The following is a 17193-nucleotide window of genomic DNA, read 5'->3' as shown; positions in this document are numbered from 1 at the left end:
CAAAAGCATCGCTGACGGCCAAGATTTCTTGATGTATGCAATGTGTACCCCTGCTTAGGTGCCTGTATTCTTGGCTGAAGTTTGTTAGCATCACGCTTCCTTCCTTCATGCAACCGAGCAATGCCCTTGCGACGCAAATGTCACGGTCTAGTAGCAAACGCTGATCGCTCTCGATGCACCTTCGATGTCTTCAGCTTTTCGGTGCTGACGGGAATGAGACGTTGGAGCGAGGCGGGATGGTAACTTGATCCTCGAGCACGTTCAGGGCATGGTGACATGGATTCGTATCTGGCGGTGTCGTTTTGTCCGACGATAGGGTTATCGACTTGGTTCTTAAGTCGATGACGGCGCCGTTGATGGTAAGAAATCCATGCCAAGTATGACGTCCTAGAGCAGTGTTGCAAGATTACGAAACTCGCAGGATACGTGCGATTATTGATTGTTACTCTCTGTGCAGACTCCAGACGGCGTTATTAGATGGCCTCCAGTGGTACGGATTTCGGGGCCTTCCCAAGCAGTCTGACTTTCTTCAACTTCGTGGCGAAAGGCCCACTGATGACGCAATAATCGGCTCCAGTGTCGACGAGAGCGGTGACGTTGTGGCCGTCAATGGAACGTCGAGGTCGCTAGTTCGTCGGCTTGCATTGCGGTTGGGTCGCAGCGTAGGGTCATGGCTGCGTCGGTTTGTTCCGCTGCTTCGACATTGCGTCGTCAGGTCTTCTCGGGCCGTGAAGTTTCGACGTCAGGGCTTCGTTCGGCTTGCGGCGTGTTCTTAGATTCTGTTGCGGCGTTGTCATCGTCGGCGGAGGATCTTCGGTAGTTGTCGTACAGCAACCGCACCTCCATCGGTTGCTGCCCTTAGCTTTCCGGATCGGGCTAGGCGACCGGCCCTGTTTGGGCCAGTGTAATGCGGCGGTGCGGTGACATGTAGCAGCCGGGCGACGGCGAGGGGAAGGTCGTCGTTCTAACTGTGTTCCGGTGAGGTAGTCGTCGATGTCGCGAGGTCGTTGCGCCTGGTGCGGGCGCGGCGCGTTAACGGCGAATCCGCGTAGCTCCACCTGTCGGTACTGGCATCGGCGGGCCGTGTGGCCAGCCTCCCGCAGTGGTTAGCAGAGCGGGGGCGATTATCAGGGCGCGCCAAACGTCGGTCTCCTCGGCGTGTATCGCTTGCCCGGTGGTGGGCGGTATGACGTCGGTGGTGGCGGCCGGTGGTGTCTCGCGGCGGAACTGCTGGGGGCGGTGGCGTCTTGGCATGGTCGAGGAGGGGGGGCGTTGCGTCGGGCTGCAGCAGCAATAGCTCATTGCTTGCAGCTGCAGCTGCGCTGACTCAGGGACGCCCAGGGACTGGCTTGAGTTTCCTGTCGGACGATGTCTGCATCGAGGCATCTTGAGCCTGGCACGACGGGAACATTCGACGAAGTTCTTGGCGCACTATGGCCCTTATGGTCTCGCACAGATCGTCGGAGCCGATAGCTTGAACTGCTGTGCTATCTTGGGTCATGCGGCGGTTGTATTGCCGGGTGCGCATTTCCAACGTGCTCTCAATTGTTGTGGGCCTCGGATACAAATTCCTGGACTGTCTTGGGTGGGTTCCGCATGAGCCCAGCCGAAGAGCTCTTGCCTTACTCCTCGCATAAGGAAACGGACCTTCTTCTCCTCGGTCATGTTAGGGTCGGTGTGGCGGAAGAGTTTGGCCATTTCTTCCGCGACGATTGTCACTTTTCATTCGGGAGCTGGACCCGTGTCTCCAGTAAAGCGGCGGCCCTTTCTTTTGCACGACGCTTGTGAACGCTGCGAGGAAGCTGGTCCGGAAGATGTCCCACGTTCTCAGCGTAGACTCCCTGTTCTTGAACCACGTCCTGGCGCTGTCTTCCAAAGCGAGTACACGTAGCATAACTTGTCGCTGAGGTCCCCAGTTGTTGAAGGCCGCAGTCCTCTCGTACGACTCGAGCCACGTTTCTGGGTCCTCACATGATGATCCCCGAAAGATCGGCGGCTCCCTTGGCTGCTGCATCACGATCGCGGGCGGTGGCGCAGTGTCTGTCATCGTTGCCGCAGTCGTGGTCCTGGCCTTTCTGTTCCGAGTGTTGTCGGGCAGAGGCCCGTACTCCGGTGCTAGGCCTTGTTGCTTAGGGCTAGCTCGCTGGTCGTGGTTGGCGTCGATGTCTTCTCCGCGCTGGGGGCTGGGTTCACGGCTTGACGGGGGCGTCCGGATCATGAACAAACAGCACCTCCACCAGATGTCACGTGGTCGTGACGTCGACGAAGGCAGCAGTCAGCACGTCCGAGATGAAACTCTTTATTAGGCCGAACTTGTGGCCGGGAAAATGAAACTCCAGCTACAGCAATAAACTGATAGCAGCGAACAGAGCGTCGACTGTCGATCAACTGAGAAGTGGTCAAGCGCGTCAGCTTTTATACAGGCGCTATCGAACTTTCCAGCGATATCGCTGGTGGCGGCGTTATCTCTAGACAAAGCTGGAACATTCGCATGCGGCGCGCAATCTTAACAAAACGATCCACTACAATCGGGAAGCTTCTCGAACACTGCTTCGCGGACAGCGTCGAGCGCTGATAACCGTCCTTGCCAGTCAAACCCGAATACATCAAAATAAAACAAGAAGTGGGTGTGGCAATATCTTTCCGATTTTTCTTATTTCAAAACTGTTGTTCATCTTGAACAGCAGGAGCACGCAGACAAATTCTCAAAACGTTTACACGGTACATAATCGCAATTTAACGAATCAAGTTTGCTGCAAGTTAAATGAAAAATTACAAGCGTAACACCTGAGGCATTATGTACCTTTATTTAACCCGGAAAATGTAACAAAAGACTTTCCGTACATGATGCTTTTTTTTATGGCATAGTCGGTGAGGCATGTGAATGAATTTTCTCAGAGCTACAGGCTCTCGGCTGTTATCATGTTCACAAAACCGCATGTGCAGGCTATCCACTCACCAGGTGCACTGGTTGTGGACGTGGTCGTTCCAGCCACCGTGGAGACGACGCAGTGCTGGTGGTGGCGCTCGGTGCCATTGCCCGTTGCCTCGGCCGCCCCGTCCTTGAAGATGCCCCCCGAAAAGCCGAACACAGCATCGTCGGGCATCTTGATGTTGCCCAGGCCGGACGACGTGACGCCGTCGCCACCGTCTCCACCGCCCTGATGGTGGTGGTGGTGGTGACCACTGGGCACATTGAGAAGCCCGCCGGGGGAGCATGGGGGCTCGGTCTTCTCCAACTGGGTCGTGCCTGGTCACAAGTGCGGCAAGGTGTCACACGTGGCCAGGTGTGGAGACTCGCATCGAGGCGAATTGTTATGCCTCACAGATTCCATGCAGTGCTGTGGAGGCTATGGCTCGTGTCAGCCAATCGATGATGACTGCGCACTGTATGCCACTAATAAAAGACGCATGCTTTCCCATTGTGCTCTACAATTCATTTAAGGTTATGGTGCCCACAATGATAATTTTGCGTACGCAACACGAAATGTCATTTAACTTTATTAAGCCCACTGTTGCCCCGGGGCACAGCCCAAAACAATTTTGTTTTTCTCGAATGCTCCCTGCTGCATGATACTACTGGTGCCATCTATGGAAAGGTACCATGGTCACTGAGCATCTTGAGCTTCAAACGAATTTGTAGAAATGGCAGCGCTGCTTCTTCAAAGTGTACGAATGAAGGGAATTGTAAGGGCTCGTTCCAAGACACGATAACTTCAGGTTGTATATGAAGACTAACAGGTCACCTGTCCGCTTGTTAAAAAGATCATGTGCTACATGACGCCTGCTGGCGAAAAAAAAGGAAAGTGCAGCTTGTACTAGTGGCGCAAGGCTAGAACCATCAGCGGAGTTCTGCTAGTGTTGCCAAGCTTTTGCTGAGAGGCAAAGTTTTTGCTAGCAGTACTAAGTATGCCTAGACTTGGCTAGATATGTCACGTGACTACCTATTACGTGATGTTGTGATTTTAGTCATGTGACTAGCTGTTACCTGCTTAATTTGCAAGGCCAGAAAAAAAAAAAAACTTAATCATTGTACTTGAATCAATACTCGAATCTAAGCCGAACCCCCACTTTGGCACATCGTTTTTTCGAAAAAGCCATCGACTTAGATTAGAATAAATACGGTACCTGTTACGTGATGTTGTGATTTTAGTCACGTGAATGGATGTTACGTGATTTTAGTCACGTGACTAGTTATTACGTGATGCTTCACACTAGTGGTGCCATGCCTGAATTGTTTGTCTTCATTTCTCAATTTGTTTCTTCCTCTCTTTCTTTTTTTTCTCATATCTCAGTTTATTGCACGTCTTTTTTGTCTGTTTATTTCTATTTATGTCTCTCTCTATGTATTTCTTTTTCTTCCTCGCTCTTTCTATATTTCACCTTCTTACCCTTCTGTCTTTCTCTCTCTGTCTCTTTTCCCTTTCTTTCTCTCTATGCTACGCTTTACTCTCTCTCCCCTCCTCCTTTCTCTCCTCCTCACCCTCACTTCCCTTTCCCACCACCTTGCTACACTATACTATACAAGGCTATGCTATGCTCTGCTAGCATGCCTGGATAGCCGAGTGGTTAGGACGCTCGCCTTCAGATCATGGGTACGCGGGTTCAAATCCTGCCACATTCTCAGAAACTTTTTTTTTTCTTATATTTTCTATTTCTTTATATATTCCCTTTCAGTCTCTCTGTACTCAATCTCTCCTCTCACTTGTCAGGGTTAAAACAGGCCAGGCCAGAGAAACCAGCGCACGTGTTTTGGGAGCGAAGCAAAAGATGAAGAAGAGGACAAATCGGCACGCGTGTTGTGAAAATGAAGCAGAAGTTGAAAAGGACAAAGCGAGCACATACTGGTTCATGATGATGACAATTACTGTTCGCACTACGCAGCGCAACGAAAAGCTTAAAGAGCTCCACTCTTAAAAAAAGTTCCAGACATGTAGAGATACCATTCTGTACAGAGCATTGGAAATCGAAAACATCTGCACTGTGATAATGAGACTTCTTCTACGACTGCAGTAATTCAGATTTTACAGTGCTACCAGTCAATTATAAAATGGGGTAAATTTTTCCTTGAAGCTTTTTGAGTGAGGACGTCTCATCTCGTCTGCTCGTGTTCTTTCACCTGCTGCGTGATGTTCATCACTGCTGTCATTACCATTACCATGCTGACATTTTTTTAAGCTTCCACACTATCCACATGCTCGCCGCAAGCATGGACTCGCGAGCAGCCGCCGAATAGTAGTCTGCTGGCACAAGCACAGCAAAAAGGCAATGGCTAGTATGATGTAATCTTTACTAGCTGCACCAGCTCAGAGCTCGGCTACAGTGGTGATGCCACGGAAACTGGGGGTCCCCTTCCGGTCACCTTAGGCAATTTTAATGACACGAGGAATGGTGAATAGCACTTATTTGTGCATGTGAACTTAAACATTTATTTAAATGACCTTCTAAGCTATATTTACTGTTGAGATTTGGTAGATGACATATGCGTGTTCCCAGAAATCGATCCTGCAGGCTATCTCGGCAGTGAAATTTTGTGACAGCACCCCTTTAATGTTGAACTGAATTTTATGAAATCCAATGAACATCCAATAAGTCAAAAGGAAAAACTGGAACAAACAGAAAGTCAGTGAGAGCGATATCAATAAAAAGTTAAAATCATTGTTCCACTTGATGGCATCCGATAACTTGAGTGTACGAGATGGGGTTTCACTTTCTGGGTGTCTGAACAGGCTGGATTTTTTCGTACAGTAAATGAAGAATTGGGTGGCCATGTCTGAATCCAGAGAACTTGCAGTAAAGTGTGTGAAGGTTCCTGTCTTTCTCACAGCCATTCTTTTTCACTGCTTCAAACATTATGACAAAGAAAGTGGCCATTCTTTGGTTCACAATGAGTCAGGCTTGTTACTCATTCCTTTACTGTTTTGCACAGAACTGTGTCAATGCTTACACTTTCTTGCTCGACGTGGGTAGTTTCAGACATGCCCAACACTGATCATGGCCACAAAGAAAAGAATGTCATACTGATGCCACTGTGGCATTAAGAGTAATAGGCCACGTCTAAATCACTCAGATCTTCAGTACAGAAGAAATCGATGACTGCCACATGTGTATCAGGTTACCAGTTTCTTGAAACTATCAAGTCTGATCGTTCATTCCGTTCAAAATTGCAACAGCTGTCAGCTCTGTCTGAGCATGTCCCACAGCTTACAATGGGCCAAGTAGCGAGAAACACGCATTGGGTTGTTTGCTCGTTATTATGAGCTGTGACGCGTTTTCATTGTATGTCTTCAAAGACACAGCGGTTGAGTATTAGTTGAGTTTCATTTCTTGCACAGCATGAGCAAAAAATCCTCAAAAAATGAGTAAAAATGGCATGTTTTGTGGAACTATGTGAACCCCATTTCTGGTGACCAGCTGTGCTAAGCCGATGAGCTTAGTGGGCATACCGGCAAACACGTTGCTCTTGACGCTGTCACGTGGCATGTCGGCGTCATCGTCCGAAAGCATTGCGGCATGGTGGTTGTCCTCCAGGCCTGAAGGGAGGAACAACAAGCAACGAGGAAGGGCTAATTGGCACAAGCGCATGCTCACGCATAATCAAGTGCTGCCGCATACATCTCACGAAGCACACACCACTTTTTGTGCAGTCGAAAGTGCAGAGCAAGAGAATAATAACAAACGATGCAGTTCAAGCCGTCATTTTCTTCTTCTGATACTAATGTACAACGAAAAAGATAAGAAAGGAAAGTGGTTATGATCTCCATTTAATGGAAATCATCCCGCTTTTCAAACTGAATCAAGGCCTAACTCTTTTGCCATCATGCATGATTTGCAAATAAAGGGCTGGAAAGTTGAATGGTATGCTATTTTCTTATCACATGATGGCAAGTCTCGTCAATATGAGCAAGAAAATCAAATGACAAAAAGAAGTTGTGACAAAGGATTACCATGTGGGGCAAATAAGAGCACAGTGCACTTAATGTTGGGGCAGTATGAAAGAGTGAAGAATTGCACCAAGTCGGCACACCACACGAATGGAGCAGCAAGCAAGAGAAATCTCTCTAGAAAAGTCAGGATAGCGTATTTGCACAGACAGCTAACGTTTGTCCTCTAACTAAATATACGTGACAGAGAATGTGGGCTCAACAAATACAAAGTCACACAGAAAATCTACAGCTCCATGCAGATGCTTACAGCCCCTTTCAGTCACACACTGCGGTCACATGTTTTTTGTGCAATACTCCACAACCCATCATAAACATATTTTTGAAGTACCTCGTACAAGCCTAGTTCACATGACATATGGCAGCTAGAAAATGTGTCACATGATCATAGTATGGGAACACATATGACCATAGTATGGGAACGATGGTGTCGAATTATGTACTCTGTTTCCAGAAAAGTGTTAAGAGATAAGAAGTGTAACTGTATTGGGTCATTCTTGGGGTTTCTGACTGCGAAAGTTTGTGTAGGGAGATCATTTGAAACAGGGATGTACGAATGAGGAATATCCTGTCTCTGCTAAGCAAAGTAGTACCGACTGAAAAAACTGGCTGGACCATGGTAACCTTAGCAAGGACCACTGCAGAGCACTGAAATGTGGCACTGCACCACCAGAAATGTTTAGTGCTACGCACCAGACCACTGCAGGTGGTCTAACTGAGCCTGTCTTTTATGTGGAAAGTGCTTTACGTCTCGTAGAAAGCGCACTAGTCCCCATGAAGCCCCCGGCTTTAGGTATAGTAGGGGCCATGTGACCATGTCGGTGCAGAGATCGATAAAGGATCTCTGGATAAAGGCAGGCGAAGAAGTTTAACTTTACTCTACTGTAAAGCATAGAAATTTTATATATTTAAAATACATATATTAAGTTTAGACAAAGCAGGGCTTTAGGCCGAATAAGAGGTTGAGCTTGGTGGCTCGAAGGCCACTGCCGTGTTGCTCATAGCATCCATCATTCGACACAGGGAGGGGGTATTGCCTCACCGGAGGCCATGTTGCTGGTGTCCTTCTGGGCCAGCTCGAAGTCGTCCATGGCATCGAGCAGCTCGTCCTTTGGCACTATTGGCTGGCCCTTGGCAGCAACGCCACCGCAGGGCACGGCTGCTCCAATGGCACACAAACAGGGCCACAGTTTTGCCATGCTTGTCAGGTTGGTACATGAGATTGTTGGGTGCACACTGTCGGCTCATTTCCGCACAAATTAAAGGGACAGTATCGGACCTCGTGGAGAAAGCCAGTAAGCTCATCCAAAGTGCAATGAAGCATGCAGCGTGCATGGGCATTCATGCTGTTGCATCCACTGGCAAACAGGATATGTGAGGATTGCCACTGAGTGAGTTGCCTTGCAGAATGCGCAGAAGACATCACTTGCGTTTCTTAGGAACCACGCTATTCCCACCCCTGTTGTCCACTTCAGTTTCGCACCTCAAAATGTCACAAGCTCTGCCACCAGATGCACAATCTTTGAAAGGAAGCCACTGACTCGATGGCAGCAGCAGCTCAACATGACACGACAAAGGCAATAGAGCAACTGCTCGAAGCATTCTACAATAATAAGCCTTCATTTATCGACAAATCATATTGCCTAACAGTCTCAGTTCATTATGGCGATGCATGTCTCTGTGGCCTTACTTGTCTCACTGCACCATTGCAGAGGCCCTGGTTTGCATGAATCGCAGTTTAGGGTCGGCCGTGGCTAAGAAACCCAATGATTCTAAGTCAACGTGTGCAATGTCAGATCATATTACGATAACATTATTGCAGTCAAACCTCATTAATACATACCCGCTTTAAATGTACTAACGGCTAGAACATAGTTGCTGACGACTCCCCGACCGAGTCTCATAGAGACTATTGCATTCACTGACTGCTTAAGCCACAGTGGTTTATCCTATGCCTACTGGCTAGTGCGTACCCTGCGTACCATGATAATCTTTTGCACCATAGAAGTTTACTGGGCGGCTGAACTTGCCGGTGCCACAATGTGCCGCAAAAGGTCTTCCATCTTTTCTAGAATTGCAGAGATTGGTCGATCACTAATTCCGACTTCTGCGCGAATGCGGTGACACCTTTGTGCATAAGCATCGGGAAAGAACAAAGGCGAGATGGCGGCTGCCAAAGAATGCACCAATATGACTTATCGCCGACAACCCTGTCACCTTCAGCTATCTGCTCGGGCACACGTGTGACATAGCACCACTTTAAGCCCACCTTTCAAGCCCGCTTTTGATAGGCGACAACCTGAATGCACTGGGCTGCTGATCAATGCCACCTCATTGTGCGGGACCACGTTCAAGTGCATGCCGCTTTGTATAAACGAAAGCAGCTTGCTGTTGCCGAGTTGAGCGCCACGGGTTGTGGTCGCTGAGAAACCTCGCTGCACTGATGCTATCACGCCAAGCACGCGTGTGGGTCCAGCAAGCGTAGCACTGCTGTAACCACTGCACTGCACACTTTTATTAGGCGGCAAGCTCAAATGAACCTCTGTCCGTTGCCAGGACTACTAGAGCATTGCTGAGGCGCGGAGTGCACATCGCTTGCAGGAAGCTCGTCACTTCGATAACCAGCTAATCGCCGCATCTGTCTCCCTGCCTGGAGCAGAGTGCGTACGAACACTCCCGCGGCAAACGCACACGTACGGTACAGCAAGCAGCTCGGCATCGACAGCATGAGCTGAGTAGGCGACGTGCTGCACTGCAACTAGCCAGGGACGATTGGCTCCATGCAGCCGTACCGCATTTCAATGAAGCTGTGTAAGTTTTCGTTTAGTGGCAGATCACAGTAGAGACGCATACACATGTGATGCGAAAAAGCCGACACTGTCTGTTCTGTCACTATGTCAGTCGCTGTGTATGCCTGAACCCTGCAATAGTTTTGAAATGCTCCGTGGTGTTGTCACTGCGCGCTATCGGATGAGCGTACGAGAGTGCCAGAATATTTTCTGTACTTTGGCAAAGAGAAAGAAAAGGCTTTGTGGAGAGTACTTGAGGCAATATTTGCTGTGGCATTGAGTTTATTTCTTCGTTAGCGGCGATGGCACACGTCAGGAGATGCAAATTTGTACTTGGTGGCTAATGCTGCACTACCATTTAGTGCGTAGTTATGCCGCATTCCCATGCAGGTATGTATTAATGCGGCTTCACTGTACTTCTTTTTTTTTTCTTCATTTTCAGGGTTGTCAAAAGTCCTTCCTAAAACTACATTAGCGACTTCAGTTTTCTCACACAAAAGAATGCGGTAATAAATTCACAGTGTTACCGTTGCCGCTACTAATAACGCCTTTCTGCAAGTGTGCACGCACACATGCAAGTGGCCATGGTAATGTTATGCTAATACTCTACTTCTTGAAGTTGCAATGAACGTTCCATGTTATGAAATGATCAAAAGAACGGTCACTCGGTGCCATGCGACTGCTGCTTTTTACCTGCGTGTTGCGTTGTGGCAGCGGTTCCTGGCGGTGGTGGTGGTGGGCTGATCGGCAGCGGTGTGCCGTCCTCAAGCGCGAGCGTGATGCGCGCTGTCGGGTCTCGTGCCCAGGTGCGGTAGAGCTGCATGAGCACCGCCTGCATGTGATGCCAGCCGTCGGCAGCACTGTGCGCTGCCACCGAGCACAGCGCCTCTGAAAGGTCACGGGCACGTGACATGCGCTCCTGGTATTCGCGCTGTCCTTCGCCGGCCCACCCTTCGTTGTCCTCGCCGCTGGCACCGCCAGTGCCGCCTGCAGTCAGGTCGATCGGGAATGGGCCGCACCTGGTGGGAAAGGCACTTGCCCTGGTCAGGTACATGCGGTGCATGCACACAATGACTGCACAGCACCTTGATCAGTGCACCAATGAAATACTATTTGTCACCTGGCCTCTCCACAAAGCAAGGCCCTGTTTTATATTTGTCGTGTTGGACTTCAGACGCTCCATGGCAGGTGTGATTTGCAGATAATAGAGACCTACAACCCATCACAGATGTGGCTGTACGTTTACACTCGCCCAACACTCAGTCCTTCTAAATTACACTCATGGCTGCTAAAGGACACTTTGCCAGGCACCACATGAAATTTTGGTGATGGGCAGTAAGTAGCGAGGTACCGTCTAGGAGGATTTATGCATAAACATGCGTGAAAACAGTGGGCAAGGACGGGGCAACAGAATGAAGCACACAGATGTAGCGCTGTGTCTATGTGCTTCATTCCGTTGCCCATCTTTGCATGCTGTATTCACGCTCAGATATGTACCAATTGACCCACCTACAATCAGTACAGAAAAAAAAATTTTGAGATCAGTAGATTATTAGAGTAGAATGAAGAAACTGGAATGTACAATGCCACTTTCGCCTTGACTAGCATCCACTCCTTCCCTGCATCCTCCTACGCCGGAGCCGAGGGACCACATCATTCACATGACAGGTCCCACCTCTTTTGTTGCCCCGTTTTTCTGCTGCACATGCATTTTCAGAGACGGCATTGAGCGTTTCTCACGGATGTTTAGTTGAAGTCATGCGCCTTGGTCGGTGACGTTGCAAGGAGCGTACATTGCTCAGAGGCATTTGTGCAGATGACGCTGAATGAAGTGGAACTCCCTTGAAAAGAAGCGTTCTGGCATTGTTTGGCCACACAGCCATTTCATACTATGCAGACGTGATCACGGTCACACGACCTATGTGCTGTGCTCATTTACTTGCAATGCCGGAATCTGCTGCAGGGCCCATTTAAGAGTCCCGCAAAGGAGCCTTTCAAATGTCTCACACGCAGTTAAACCGACGTTGTGCAAGCGAGACAAGAGGAGCCACTGACCTCCTCCACCGCTGTGCCACTTCGTCGAGCGGTATCTCTACGTTGCGGGCGTGTGCCACGACGAAGGCATGTGCGCAGGGAAGCCGGTAAGTCTGGCGGAAGGTGCAGTCGCAGGCGAAGCCGCCCAGGGGCATTGTGCCCTTGCCCGCAATGGAGTTGACCACGAGGTGTGAACCCGAGGCCAGCACCGAGAACTTGTGCGAGCGTGAGATGCGTATCTGCACCAACACGTGGACGGCCGCGTAGTCGCAGCAGGCAGCGATGAGGCGTGCTTCGTAGTCGAGCAGCTGGACATGGTACTCGCGGATCTCGTCCAGCATGGCCTCGGTGGTGGTCTGGGCGAGCACGCCGTGCGCCCCGTAAGCCAGGTTGCACACGGCCTCGCACAGGCTGCGAGACTGGTTGCACACCGCCTGCAAGACATTCCATTGAACGTGCTTATTTACTTGTAGGACATCACCAGCTCGAAATTAAGAGAAATGAGGAACGGGAGGAATGGATAGAGACAGAAGCAGAAGAAGTACAACATTAAGAAACATTTAACAAAAATAGCGGCACAATACTGCAGCACACAAGTATATGCCAAATAAGGCGTTAAAACAAAGGCTGATTACATGAGCGTCGTGGTCCATTTACTTTAGGATTTGGAGGAAATTTTGGAGCAGGTTTGGAGCAGACAAAATGGAGGTTGGGATCACTTGGAGCAGCAGTATATTATGGTGCATATTCTTATTGGTGTGCAAACTGTACATGCTGCCATAAAGTAAACAAGGAGGCAACACCAACAACTGGAAAGCCGCCATCAATCAGGCTCTTCAGACAAAAGAACATCGTATGCTGACTTCGCCACACTATGCAAGATGTGTATTGCTGTGACGCATTAGTGACAATTCGAGCACGGCTTATTAGGTTTCTGCGAGTGACAGGTGTCAAAACGTCAATGCAAACAGAAAAATGAACTTAAAGGCACTGACAACCAATTGTTATGTTACCTGGTTTCTTTAGCGCAATGGAACGCTTACTGGTCAGAGCACCTGATCATGGAATGGTGAAGCAGAAAATGCCGTGAAACATCTATAACCAGAATTTTTTGACCTGCGGCAACTATGAAGTCATATACACAAAACACATGGTGCAAACACTGGCAGGTTAAATCCCCCTTCGGCTAAGGCCCCTTAATCTCGAACGTAGCAACACTCTCCTCCGCGCACGCGTTTTCCTCCTCAACTCTCCTCAGATTTCTCCCCTCCCCTGGCTGGGGCGGTGTGCACTGCACGCTGAACCCTCCACTGGCTCGCTGCAGCCACATTAGAATCACTGTGCGTGCTTGTTTAATTGGCCCCTTGAAGCATTAAATGAGAATCTGTCTCTTAAGCAATAGTCGTAACAAAAGTGGGCTTGCGATAGACCAAAGTGACAAATATATTTTTAAGACGCTTCGATAAATACAAACGGAAGCGCATCGAAAAAATGAGTATACCAACTGGTGGCTGAACGGTTTACCTCTCCGTCGCCGCTTCAGCTGTCTGTAATGCGGAGGTGTACTAAGTGCATATAATGTAAGCAGCATAAAGTATAGCCGAGAATTTATTTCATAATTGTGGTCTTGAGGAGCTCAAAGAAGGCAGCGAAGAAGGAATGTGGTGGTTTCCTTAAATTGAATTGGGCCAAATGAGTGGGCCCAAAGCCTTTTTGTGTCAATGCCACTGTCAGACACTGTTGTGTCTTCACGTGGTCTGTGTGTGTGTGCGCGCGCGCACCTGGGACGCCTCAGCTGGCCGCCTGCACCACATCGGACTATTGCTACTACCACGTGTGCATCGTTATCTGTCTACACTGTGCTGCCTATAAATACGTTCTACACTTTTCAATAAACGTTCTTTTTCATTCTGCTGACTACGTTGATACATTGCTGGTCCGGCGCTGCTATGCGCACGCCATGGCTATGCTACAGTGGCGACGAAGATGTACACCACCCATGCAGTGAAAGACGACCCTGAACGTGACACTACGAAAAACCGAGCAACCAAGGCGATCGTGGCTCACCACCAGCTTCCGGACTTCGAAGAAGGCAAAGATAAGTGGACGCCATACCTTATTAAAGTCGAAGCATACTTCGAAGCGAATGCCATTGAAGACTCAACTAAGAAAAGAGCATTGCTGGAGGCTGCCTTAAGCACGCACACGATACAAGTACTGGCAGGGAAAGTGGCTCCACGCAAGCCGAATGCGCTGACTTATGAAGAAGTCGTGGCAGTGTTGAGTGAGCACTACGATCCCAAGCGACACGAAATCACAGAAAGTTACAAGTTTTTCAGTCGGTGTCAAGCGGAGGGGGAGCCCATTAATGAATTTCTAGTCGACATTCGCCGAATCGCTGATAATTGCAATTTTGGCAGTGCTTTAAATCGCATGCTACGAGATCGCATTGTGTGTGGTGTCTGGTCAAGAGCACTGCAGAAGCAGCTACTTGTGAAGCAGGAATTAACATTAGAAGACGCTGAAGCGATGGTCCTCTCAGCTGAAGCTGCAGATAGTGGCGTGAAAAACATGAACGGATCGGCCTTGACACCAGTGTTGAAAGTAGAAGCGTATCCGCAGAAAACACCGCAAGACGAGAGGCGGAGTGCTGCACGTCAAGAATGCTCAAGATGCGGTAGTGCAAAGCACAATGAGACCGGTTGCACCTGGTCTAACGCTCGCTGTTATCGCTGTCGAGGGCGCGGTCACCTTGCAAGGAAATGCCGAAGCCGCGGTGCTCGCGAGCAACGAATAGCAAGGAGGGCACAAACCAACATTCTCACGGGGACGGAGGGTTCGACAGACGACGAACACGAAGCAGCGCACATCTGGACCTTGGCCTCGGAACGGAAGAGCTGTCTGGTACCCCCAATTCGCCGGACGTTCTCTTGGTGTAGTGTGCAGCTTACCATGGAAGTCGATACTGGGTCACCCGTTTGTGTCATCCCACGTCAACTGTACGAGAAGCACCGCGACCAATGGCCGAAACTGAGACCATCCAGTGTGAAATTATCCTGCTACTCAGGACGACTGCCAGTGCTTGGGGAGCTTGCGCTCAGTGTTTCACATAAGGGAGCGACGGTGGAGTGCGCGCTGACCGTGTTGGACTGTGCGGGACCAAGCCTCTGCGGTCAAGATTTAATTCAGCTGCTGAACGTCGCTGGTGTTCTGGTGGTTTGCGTTGCAGGAGTCTTGGAGCCCACCGAACAAACGGGCAAGTCCAGTGTGAACAGCATATTCAACGACTTCCACGATGTGTTTTCCGAGGAACTGGGGCTCATCACAGGCCCTCCGGTCAGTCTGCACCTAAAGGAAGGCGCCGTACCTCGGTCAGTCTGCACCTAAAGGAAGGCGCCGTACCTAAGTTCTGTAAGTCCAGACCCGTTCCATATGCGTTACGCGACCGCGTGTCACTTGAACTTGATCGGTTAGTTTCCTTGGGCGTGTTATCGCCGGTGGCACACTCAGAATGGGCGTCGCCTATAGTCGTAGTTCTTAAGAAAGACGGCGCAGTGAGAATCTGCGGTGATTTCAAGGCCACAGTGAACCCCGCATGCGCCACTGAACAATACCCCTTGCCCATCATTGAAGATATGTTTGCGCAACTACACGATGGGGATTGTTTCAGCACTCTGGATTTATGGGACGCATACAATCAAGTGGTACTGGATGATTCTGCAAAGAAAATTTGCGTCATTAACACACCAAAAGGGCTTTTTTGCTACGACCGACTGCCTTTCGGTATAGCCTCTGCACCCGCGATATTCCAAAGAAAAATGGATGAGGTGCTAGCTGGTCTTGTGGGTGCACAAGCTTATCTTGACGACGTGCTCATTTCTGAAAAATCAAGCGACAGTGGCGAAAGGCTGAAAAACGTTTTGCAGCGTTTTCGAGAGAGAGGCGTAAAGTTGAGACACGATAAGTGCAAGCTGCGCAGCCCAGCAGTTACCTATCTCGGGCATCACATCGATCGCGATGGGCTTCATCCGACAGAGAAAAACCTCAAAGCGATCATGCAGGCACAGAGCCCCCGTAACGTCACCGAACTGCGTTCTTTTTTGGGAATGATTACGTTTTACGCGAGGTTTCTGCCGAACATGTCTACCACACTTTTTCCTTTGTATCAGCTGCTGGAAAAGAATGCGCGCTGGCACTGGGAACAGCCTCAAGAACTTGCGTTTAAGGTTGCTAAGCAAAGCCTCAAAGCAGCCAAGGTTCTCGTCCATTTTGACCCTTCGAAGGAACTAAAACTTGAGTGCGACGCGTCTCCATACGGAGTGGGCGCGGTCTTGTTTCACACTATCGGTAACGCTCACAGGCCGATCGGGTTTCGCTCGCGTACGTTAACACAGGCAGAGCGCAACTATTCACAGCTCGAGCGAGAGGCACTGGCACTGGTATTTGGCGTAACTAAATTCCGCGACTACCTTCTAGGTCGGGAATTTACCTTGGTGACTGACCACCAGCCGTTGCTGGGCCTGTTGAGGTCAGACAGGCAGACGCCCCCCATGGCCGCTGCCCGGATACAACGATGGGCGCTTCAGCTGGGGGCCTACCGGTACCAGCTGCAGTACGCCCCAGGACGACAGATGCTGAATGCGGATGCCCTAAGCCGACTGCCGCTGCAGACTACGGAAACTGACGACGACGGTGAGCCACTCGAATATGTACTCTCGCTAAACCAGCTGGAAGGGGGTGCCGTGACAACGCGTGAGCTGAAGGCTTTCACCGCGTCAGATCCTGTCCTGGTAGAAGTCAAACGATACATACTACATGGATGGCCTAGACACGCAAATGGGCTGGCAAGGGACATACTGCCATTTTTTTACCGTAAGCTAGAGCTGTCCGTTGCACATGACCTTGTTTACTGGGGCAATAGGGTCATAATACCAGCCGAAGCAAGAGTATAAGTGCTCCAGCTTTTACATGAGACTCACCAGGGTTCGCCGGCAATGAAATCTGTCGCGCGCTCTTTGTTTTGGTGGCCAGGCCTAGACAGAAATATTGAAGAGGTGTCTGCTCAGTGCCAGAATTGTGTTCAAAATTTACCGATGCCAACCGTGGCGCCCGTTGTCAAGTGGCCTGAAACCAGCGAAAGGTGGTCCCGCATTCACATCAACTACGCAGGGCCGATCTGCGGCAAAATGATACTCGTTGTAGTTGACGCCCACACGAAATGGCTCGAAGCCGTACCTCTGTCACATGCTTCAACGGAAACTACCATAAACTGTTTGCGTGGCATTTTCAGCAGGTTTGGGATACCACGCACAATCGTTTCCGACAACGGGACTCAGTTTTCCAGCCATGATTTTGAGGAATTCGTGGCAAACAACGACACAGTGCACCTCCGATGTGCTCCCTACCGCCCCCAGTCTAATGGTGCA

At 49.7% G+C, this 17193-nt stretch overlaps 1 protein-coding gene across 2 annotated transcripts in view; it reads right to left on the bottom strand.

The window, feature by feature from the left end:
* Positions 1-17193, bottom strand: part of LOC119386612 (uncharacterized) — a 78513-nt gene that overhangs the window by 45682 nt on the left and 15638 nt on the right. For both annotated transcript variants that reach the window (XM_049413197.1, XM_037653896.2), the window contains exons 5-9: positions 11789-12201; positions 10427-10752; positions 7987-8103; positions 6447-6533; positions 2960-3250 (exon numbers count right to left, since the gene is read on the bottom strand). In XM_049413197.1, the coding sequence (XP_049269154.1) occupies positions 2960-3250; positions 6447-6533; positions 7987-8103; positions 10427-10752; positions 11789-12201 (1234 nt within the window). The remainder of the gene's footprint in view (positions 1-2959; positions 3251-6446; positions 6534-7986; positions 8104-10426; positions 10753-11788; positions 12202-17193) is intronic.

Source organism: Rhipicephalus sanguineus, chromosome 3, assembly GCF_013339695.2.
Source record: "Rhipicephalus sanguineus isolate Rsan-2018 chromosome 3, BIME_Rsan_1.4, whole genome shotgun sequence".
NCBI classification, from domain to species: Eukaryota; Metazoa; Arthropoda; class Arachnida; order Ixodida; family Ixodidae; genus Rhipicephalus; species Rhipicephalus sanguineus.
Note: the sequence above shows the minus strand (reverse complement) of the source record. Positions and strands in the feature narration are given on the sequence as shown.